The sequence below is a fragment of the Phaethon lepturus genome, unplaced genomic scaffold (genome assembly GCF_000687285.1).
Source record: "Phaethon lepturus isolate BGI_N335 unplaced genomic scaffold, ASM68728v1 scaffold8314, whole genome shotgun sequence".
Taxonomy (NCBI): Eukaryota; Metazoa; Chordata; class Aves; order Phaethontiformes; family Phaethontidae; genus Phaethon; species Phaethon lepturus.
The window spans coordinates 46,674-56,465 of NW_010536909.1; the positions used below are offsets into that span (position 1 = coordinate 46,674).

General features: G+C 40.9%; 1 protein-coding gene across 1 annotated transcript; it reads right to left on the reverse strand.

Annotated features, from left to right (window-relative positions):
• Window positions 1-184: 184 nt before the first annotated feature.
• Window positions 185-7,795, reverse strand: ACAD11 (acyl-CoA dehydrogenase family, member 11). The gene is made up of 8 exons (XM_010286311.1): window positions 7,624-7,795; window positions 6,383-6,449; window positions 4,834-4,919; window positions 4,573-4,644; window positions 3,539-3,693; window positions 1,553-1,669; window positions 985-1,094; window positions 185-455 (listed from the first exon to the last, which is right to left on the reverse strand). Exons 1-8 carry the CDS (start codon window positions 7,793-7,795, stop codon window positions 341-343), a joined length of 894 nt encoding a protein of 297 aa, XP_010284613.1. The 3' UTR covers window positions 185-340.
• Between the last annotated feature and the right edge of the window lie 1,997 nt (window positions 7,796-9,792).

The following is a 9,792-nucleotide window of genomic DNA, read 5'->3' on the forward strand; positions in this document are numbered from 1 at the left end:
GGTAAAACAGCTGAGTCAAAACTGCTTTGCCTACAATAAAAGGATGAAGGTGGCTCTGGCTCAGAGCACATACAGCACTTTAGACCTGTTAGAAAATAGGTTTTATTTAATGTTATAAAGAACCCAGGCACATTCTGATACTTACATGGCATTCTGCAAATTTTTAAAAGCAAGCCCGTGATTGAGTATAATAATTACAAGTAAAGAATGAGAGAATACATATTGCTTCAAGCTAGAATAAAGTTTTTGTATTCACCCAATTTTACCTTAAACAACATTATTGCACTGAAAAAAATCTTTCCTAAATCTTCCACCCATTTGTGATGGCTTTGTGCTGACATTAGATTTTCGCAGTTAGCTGCTTTGACTGCTCAAGCAGCTCCCACCTTGCAATTGTTGAGAGATGAACTTCATCGGGCCCATCCGCCAGGCGCAAGGTCCGTATATGAGCAAACCTGCAGCGGAAGAGCTGAATTAAGGGTAGGTTTCTAATCCTGCCACAGCAGCAAGCCAGGCTGACAGCAGGAGTTCTCAGTGCTATGTCTGCTATAGCCATCCTTTTAACAATTGTCTCTTTGAAAAGAGTTATTGCACAGGAGATGATACCGCAGCAAGCTCTTTCTGGCAGGATTGAGATGTGTGGGCTGGAAATTTGGAAGACTTGCCTCTCCGCAAGGCCGTAAGGGGTAAGATTGAGCTTTAGAAACAGATCTTCTACACTGCTGATTAATAAGAACTATTTTAGGTCCAGCTTTTTTTGGTTTGGTGGGTGGTTTTTTGGATTTGGTTTTTTTTTTTTTTTGTAAGAGTAAAGCAATGCAATTGCATTGCAAGTAAAATATAAAAGCAAAGTTTAAGTTTTATAACTTAAGGGCATATGGACCACTACTTTGGGCTACCTGAGGTGAAAGAGCATGTATTGGTGTTATAATATTATCTGAAAAGCAATGCTTAGGATCAACAGGCAAGTTTCCCTTTACTCACATAGACGCCAAAGGAAAATCCTGGGAAACTCCAGCTCCACCGCACACTTGGATTGCACAGTCAATCACTTTAAGCACAGCTCGAGGGACAACCACTTTGGTCATGGCTACCTGTAGTTAGAACTCATGTTATCAGTAACAGGTTTTTTTTTATAAGCAGGTGAAAATAGTTATCTAACGGTTCTACTGAAGATTGTTATCTTACAGTACATTCCTTCCTCTTTGGCTTGGATGAGAGCTCTGCTGTTCCTGTTTCCTAGGTATGGTAAAGCTGTTTCCAGTCACCCAAAACTATCTCATTGTGTTGAGACAAGTGAGCTGTACTTGAACTTATTTAATTTTTAAATACTTCATCAGATTGATCTCAAAGTTTTTAACTGAGAACACTTTCCAATCTTGTGACAATCAGAAGCACATCTTAAGGCTGTCTATTTTCAACGTGAAGTTATGCTCTACAACTAGAAGAATAATGTTCAGTGATATGTTTGAACTTACACATTTCCACCAGTTGAATGCCACAGGTATTGCATCCCCCAAGTCCTAGCCTAAGGCTGCCAAAAACATTTTACCTCTTTTCTTGCTTTTCTGTTGCCCAACATGTCGATCTTGCTGGCTGTTTTTAGTGTAAGCAGTCGAGCCTGTTCTATGCTAAGGCGACATTCAGCAATCCAGTGGGCAACAATTTCCTGCAGAAACCAAAGCCGACAAGTGCAAAGTCAGTTAATGCCTCCTAGCGCATCGGGGTAAACCTGCCCAAAGGAAGATGCTCTTATTTCTCGTGCATGTTCGGTCATTTAGAGATGCTCTTGTGCAAATTAAAGCAAGCTTGATGCATGTAATCTAATATGAGGAGAAAAAAAAGAAAACACTTGACTGACAGAAAGACTAAAGATAGAGCAGTTCTCTTCCTGGCAGGAAAGAGGAAAAGGGGAAAAACTCCAGATTCTGGCACACTTTCATTTCCTGGTCAGGCCTGCTAGCCATTTTCCTGAAGCCCTTCAGAGCCTGCTCTTTACTCCTGCTTTCCTTTACCCACTACCAGGACTCACAACCCTCTCTCCGTGTAACATCCCCCAGTATACAAAAATTGGGGGCTGAAAGGGGAGAGGAATTGGTTCTGTTTTGCTTAAGCCACTGGTGGTGGTGGTGTGTTACACACCCAGGCGAACAGCTGCAGGGCGGTACCTGCATCTGTCTGTTCATGTTGATGATAAATTAGTAGCTCCCTTGATCCAAATGAAGTTATATGAGCTTGGCAGCCCTTCCCTGCTCCTCTTAGCCAATTCCCCTCTGCAGCCAACATACCACAGCAGAAAAAAAAAATGTTCACATGGTGCTTGTCAGTGCAAAAGCTGTTGGGAGCCTGAGCGAGCCTCGGGCACATGCTCCTGCCTGGACCGTGGATGTTGCAGCCTTGGCAGCTGCAGGAGACACGAGCAAATGTCCAGCACTCGCTTCATGGCAAAGGCTGGGGACTCAGCTTAGCTCATGCCAACAAAGGTGGTCTGAGCCCGGGTGGAAGTTGCTGTAACCAACAGTCAGCCTGTTATCCAAGGCAGCCAACAGCCTCTTCCTTAGCTATCCTAGAGCTGTGAAGAACCTAGGCCGGGTGTGCAGCTGGTCTCCAGGTCTTGCCTGTGGCTTCAACAAACATTGGTTTTACTTTAATGAGCTTCTGAGAAATCGAGTGTACCTCATCCAACCCATTAATTCTAGGATATGGTCATGAATGGAAGTTTGGCAATGACATGACTGGAAAATGGATATTGTAAGGTTATTCCCTCTGGATCTGTACAAACAATTTTCTATAACCTGTGCCAGACACTAATTCAGTTTCCTCTTTCTGTTGCCTTTATTTGTTTTTTCCAATAAAGTCATCCCAGCTGTTGGATAAGATTGAGGAACACTTGAAATGTGATAGGCCAACTACTAAATGCTGATGGTTCCTATAAAAAGCAGACTATCATATTTTTATTATTCTAGCAAGCGCTCTCTTACTTAATGGTATTTCAATTCCAGAGCGTGATAAGACCAAAAATCCCAATATGGCCTTGGTTTGGTCTGTACTTTCACAAGTAAGTACAAATAATTGATCAGAAAAGTAAAATTTTTAGTCAAATTTAGACCCTTGAGTGTCTACGGTAATCATGAACGGAGATGTCTAGGTGACAAATTCGTTACACAAAAATGGTGACTTCCGTTTGTAACTACAGAAGCACAAGCTGTATGCCTGAAAAAATACCTGTCTGAACCGATCAATGAAAGCAGAGAAAAAACCCTGATGACAAAACCTGTGTTCAAATCCAGCAAAGGATATCCAATTCATTGCAAGGGGAAGAAGAAGAAAGAAAAAAAAAAACCTGTAGGTTACAGTGAAAAATGGAAGCTTCGCAATGTGGTTTTCTCCTTTGCCAGCTGAGGCATTATGAATAGGAATTCAAGGTTAGGGCACATCTATTGCACTGTCCATTATCAGTGCCACAAGATTCTGTGTGGGCAAAACAAAGGGTGATGACTGGTGCATGCGAATTGAGACAAAGAGGGAACACACTTACGTGGTGATACAGTTTCCTCCCGAAAGTCTCCCTCTGTCCTGCACGCTGGCACATTATCTGTAAAGCAGTTTCAGCCGCACCAAGGGACCTCATGCAGTGATGAATACGGCCTGGCCCAAGCCGACCTTGAGCTATCTCAAAGCCCCTGCCCTCACCTGGTTGGAAAGAAAAACAGGCATATGCAAGCTCCTTGGTTCCCGCTTGAAGCGATCCATGGCTCTCAGCAGAAGTGGCTGCCCAGCACCAGAGCTAGAAGCAAACTTCCTAAAAGTTTATTTTGCAGAACTGTTGTGTTTGTTTACCCCCAACTAGATTTATATTGACACACTGCTGATAATAGTTACACCACAAAGTGCACTCTAAGATCGTTTCTGAGAGGGTATGATTTACCTGATTTAATTTAAATGTTGTTAATTTTACATTAAAAAATACATCTATGAGATTTGGTATGAGAATATGGGGGAAGACTTTGAGGTTTCCAGGTCCTAGGGCTACTCAAGAGAGAAAGCTCTTTCAGGGAAATAAAAACAGCAGAGAGGAAATGCTATAAATGCTGATTTCTTCTAAGTGAGAGAAGTAGAGCAAAGTTCTCCCTGCAGAAGGTCACAGTGCTGGCCTGCTAATTCTTTCTTTTTTTTTCCAGTTCTGCTAAGTCTGCAGGCACCCAGGCTTGGATGGCCACAGACTACAGCAAAACGCTCTTTTTAAAAGTCTGTAAAGTCTGTGATAAACGGTTTTGGGGAAAGACCGCCACTGACTGACAGTGTTTCCTCTACTTCAGGGAAGTGATTTTCACATGACAGCTACAACTGCCCTGCTTCCTTCAGTCACCTTTCTGCTCTAAACAAGTTACATTCAAGCAACAGGTAGACTGCTAAAGGAAAAGTGGATTCCCTCTTACTTGTGTTTGAGACCCTGGCTTAACTGACCAAGCTGTTTACAATAATTTATGGTGATTCATAAAATAAACCACCATTTCATAAAACTTGGTTCATTGCTGTATGTATTAAAAAGGAATTAATACTGAAACTCACCCAGTATTATACTGGAGATGGGTACTCGCACATCATTGAAGTGTATCTCAAAATGTCCTCCATGGATTTCATCTGCAGGGACAGAAGAAACACAACAGCAGGGTAAAACAAAGGAAAATAAATATACAGGCCTTCAATTCCGAACCCTTTTTCTATATATGTATTTTACTGATTTATTTCATATACAATATTTATTAGTATTATTGCAGCTCCCAAGTTTACTAATTAATACACATATAGCTGATAAATATTATCACCTACCCAGATAGCCAAACACTGAGAGGGGTCTTATCAGCTTCAGCCCTGGAGTGTCCATGGGAACAATGATCATACTGTGCTGCTGGTACCTGATCAAGATAAAATGCTCAAGATTAACTTTGAGCCTCCCTTCTGTCCCCTCCCTTCACTTCTTTTATTTTCTAGCCTCAATTTAGCACTTACATAAACCCAATGCTGAGATTTACCTATACTGACTACAGCCCTCCTGCCTGCATGCAGTGTGGCACGCATTCTTCAACACTCCTTGAATCACCAGTCAAGTGAAAAGGTACTACTGGCATCTAACGCACCACGACCGAAAAACTACTACTTCTGTCTCTTCTGTGCAAGTACTTCTGTATCACCCAGTCAACTCCCCACCTTCCCCACTTTCTTTTTTGTTCTCAAAACATGTTTATCATCATCATCATCATCTTGGCTTGCCTATAGTTTAGGAAATAAATCCCCATGTTTAAATTCCTTCAGAGTATTTAAAGTCAGTTATTGGTCACGCAGAACTGGAGGTGACATCCCAGGTCCCTGAATTCAGTCTCCAGTTCTAGCAAGCGCAGTATCCTGTAAACCCCTCCGTGAACTTCTGTTCAGCTTTCAAGAGCTCAATAGATGCCACTGTCTGCACAGCCACTGGACAAACCATCCTGTATGCTCTAAGCAAGTTACTGTTTACTTCTCAACAGAATCTAGCCAAATCTAGAAACTCAAGATAATCAGTGGAATTTGGGCTAAAATCCAACTTAGAGATATAAACATTCCAATTCTCTTGTACGGCAAGCTGTGTGATTTTAATGGAACCAGTCACAAAGCATTTTATTCATCACTTGCATAAGTTTTTGTAAAAGGCAATTTTAGTTTGGTACTAAGACTTGAACAACATATTTATTTTAAACAAGAAGAGGGAAGTATTTTATTTACACATACAGGAATGGAATGAGTAGGTCTGATTAAAAATGTGCAATACTCTCTGCTCACACAACTTAACATAACAAACATCCTATGTTTCAGACTTAACTTTCTATACCTACAGATAACTTTATGAAAAACTTAGTAGATAACTTCAGGTCTCATTCTGTTCAGGGAGGCTCTGAAAAGTTTTGGTTTTATTATTTAAGCAAGCAATTCTCAATACAAAACAAATTGTAAGCCAGAGATAGTTGTTGGTTGAACAACTGATGCAAACTAAAACTAGTATGACCAAGATAAAGTTAGTGAACACCCAAAAGTTTCCTGATCCAATTCATCACATAGCTGCACAAACACTACAGGTGGTGCAGTGGAGGCGGGGAAGCATGCCACTGCAAGCTGGTAACAGTGAAAAGGTTGGGAGGCTTCAGTCACCAGCAGCCGACAGCGAAACAGGAGCTTGGTCAGCAACAGACAACATACACAGGTTTAAAAGTCACCTGTAATTCACGAGCATATCCAACTGACCAAGGCAATTAATGGTATTTCACGTAACAAGATTTTTGCAAGCAATGACTCCTCAAGGAAACAAGTTTTAGGTAACTCTCTGAATTTCCTAGGAATTCCTTACCTGGATGCTGAGGAGTTTGGGGTTTTGCCCATTACAATTGCAACTTTGCAATTTGGGTTTCCAGCACCTTGAAAAAGTCACAAACACAAAAGTAGTTTTCAATATAAAAATCTCAGGGTAGAATCAAATGAAGTTTCATATGAATAAATCCTACTCCCTTCCTTTTGTGATACAGGAGCAAAAGCACGCAATCTACTTCTGTGTTTATACTCTGAGTAATCAGACTGAAACAAAATACATCTTATTGCTTAACATGTAAAAGGCAGTTGACTTGTGGGAAGGGGAACAATGAAAAGCCAAACACCCAAACCCTGCAGGACCCAGCTCCATCATCTATTCCTATGAAAAGGAACAAGAAGGTACTTGAAACGGAATCTAATTACTTCTGTCTCCATTATAGCTAAGCAAGTAAGCGTGATACAAAAGCACACCTCAAGGTGAGATGCTGCCATTTCCAAAGTTAAACTTCTTAAAACTATAGAGACTGGAGGATCTATGTGGGAACGAAATGCCTACCAGATTGTAATCAAATTATGCAAATAAGGCAATCAAAGGGTTACCATGATGACTTTGCTACTACTTGAGGTTTTCTGGAATGAAGGTTTTTTCCCCCTTGTGCAAATGATTTCAGTTTGCACTTCAAAGAAAGATCTGAGTGGAAAATGTTACCTGAAAATAATCTGCTAACATTTCAAGGCATTGATAACATTATTTGAGATGTGTCTTTGTAGCATAAAGCTAGCATTTTAATGTACAAGCCCTAAAGAAGATTCTACCATTAATTAAAATGGCATCTTATTTCTAAGAGCCTTAATCCTCACTATCTTTTTCTCTAAAACTTTCTTAGTACCAAAGCATGTTCTCATTTCTTTCAAAGTCCCACACAGACAATAAAGCTAGGGAAAAGGGTGCAAGATTATACCTGCCGTATGTAACAATCAGTAAATGTTTTTACTGCCATCTCAACGCAGATGACAAGCTTCGCAGAGATTTCATTCAAGATTTGCTGTGTACCAAGTCAGTTTGTTTTAAGGTCAAAACCAAAGATGACTCTTTAACTTCTCTGGCAGCTGTTATGACAAGGTTTGGGAGCCTCTGGTATAGACAATACAACCACCTGGCTTTGAGCTGAGTTACTTCCTCCTAAGAACAGCCACCATGATGGCTGGGAAGTGGGAGAGAGATTTATTTCTTTCTGGTAAACACTGCCTGTTTTGAGGGCCAGACTGATGGCTGTTTACTTTCCTCTTTTGCAATATGCTCTTCATCTGTTGTTTTCAAAGTGGGGTTATCTTTCTGGCCCATGAGCTGTACAATGCCAACAAGCTGAAATATCTGAGTGAAAAGCTGGGGTGTTGGGGGGAATAAATCAGCTTGGTAAAAAATAAGGTAGATCTCAAACAGTTGGCTCATTTGGGCAACTGCAACAAGCAGGTGACCAACCCCAAAATAACACAACACATGCTTTGCAATATACTACTATGCAAAGAGAAATGCTACACTCTTAAGGGGTATTTGACTGTGCTAGTTTTGGTTGGGGTAGAGTTAATTTTCTTCATGGTAGCTAGTATGGGGCTATGCTTTGGATTCGTGCTGAAAGCAATGTTGATAATATAGGGATGTTTTCGTTACTGCTGAGCAGTGCTTACACAGAGTCAAAGCCTTTTCTGCTTCTCTCCCCATCCCACCGGCGAGTAGGCTGGGGGTGCACAGGAAGTTGGGAGGGGACACAGCTGGGACAGCTGGCCCCAACTGACCCAAGGGATATTCCATACCATATGATGGAATGCTCAGCATATAAAGCTGGGGGAAGAAGGAAGGGGTGGAGAGACGTTTGGAGTTATGGCATTTGTCTTCCCAAGAAACCGTTACTCACGATGGAGCCCTGCTTTCCTGGCGATGGCTGAACATCTGCCTGCAGACAGGAAGTGGTGAACAAATTCCTTGTTTTGCTTTATTTGCATGCGTGGCTTTTGCTTTACCTATTAAACTGTTTATCTCAACCCATGAGTTTCCTCACTTTTATTCTTCTGATTCTCTCCCCCATCCCACTGGAGGGGCAGTGAGTGAGCGCCTGTGTGGTGCTTCATTGCCAGCTGGGCTTAAACCATGACACTGACTTTTCTCTGTTTACACAGAAGGTAAAGAATTGCACAGTGGTATTTTCTAAACTACATTTATCTTGAAGTGAAATTTACCACAAAAGATATTTTGATTTTCTGGAATCTCTTCAAAAACATTTTGTAAGCAATTCTCAAGTCACATCCCTGCTTCGAAAAAAGGCAAATTTCACCATGTTGTGTGAAAAAAAATCAGAAAAAGCTTTCATGTTGAACTTAGTGAGGAATTCACTGAGAGCTAGACATCTGGTTAGACACTCTAAATCATTAGTACAAATTTCTGGAAGGCAAATGAATACCTCCATTTCATATGTGCTTTTTCCTATCTGAACACAGCAAAGGAAGACAGATTCCTGGCCCTTCCACTCCTCAGAGCCTGAAGTTCTGAAAACCCAAGAAAAATTTTATGCAACTTTGATCCATAAATACCAGAAAGAAGTTCTGGTCTAATGCAAGACTCTGAACGACTCCTGTGCTTTGGAAGAAATGCAGACTGCCTGGATGGAATAAATCTCTCATTTGTAAATGGCATTTTTACATTACTTAACAGAATTCAAAGCTGCTGGAAGGTGGGGGGAAGAGTCAGAGAAGACTGTCATTTTGGCAGGAGTTAGAAGTAGTTTTGCAAGAAACTTACAATTGAACAAACAGAAATATTAGAGATTTTAGAAGGTCAGTTTGAAGCCTATTTCCATATTGATATGCTTTTTAATAAGCTTTTTCATACACATGTCTGCACAAGCTGTCCAAAACTTTTAAATCACAATGCTGCTACATTGGGAAACATCATAACTTTAACTAATGTATTATATTTTTTAACTCTTCATGGCACTCACATAGGCAAAGGAGGACAACAATATGTTAAAATGTGCTTACAGTGTTGATCACAGTCCTATTAGAAGCCTCATCTTTGCTATCAGGGGGTGTAACATGCTTAAGATTACTGACCTTCACACATACAACTTATACAGGTTCTTTCTGGTGGAGAGAGTACTAAATGTGGCACAGACACAGACAGTACAACCTTTACTTAAAGAAGCTACCATATAATCTGGTTTCAGAAGCCAATAGCACTTAATTCTTTCAATCTAGTTATTTATCTTTCAGTGCCCAATCTTCAAATTTTTGGCTAAGATGACTAAGGCAGCTTAATCTACTACTTGAATGCCCAGAATACCTATGACTCTTGCCATGCTAGCTGCTGCACCGGTGAGCCTACTGGGTTACCTCTCTCTGCTAAAGATCAGGGATGTGTGGTGTACATCCACCCGAGAGTACTGAGAGAGCTGG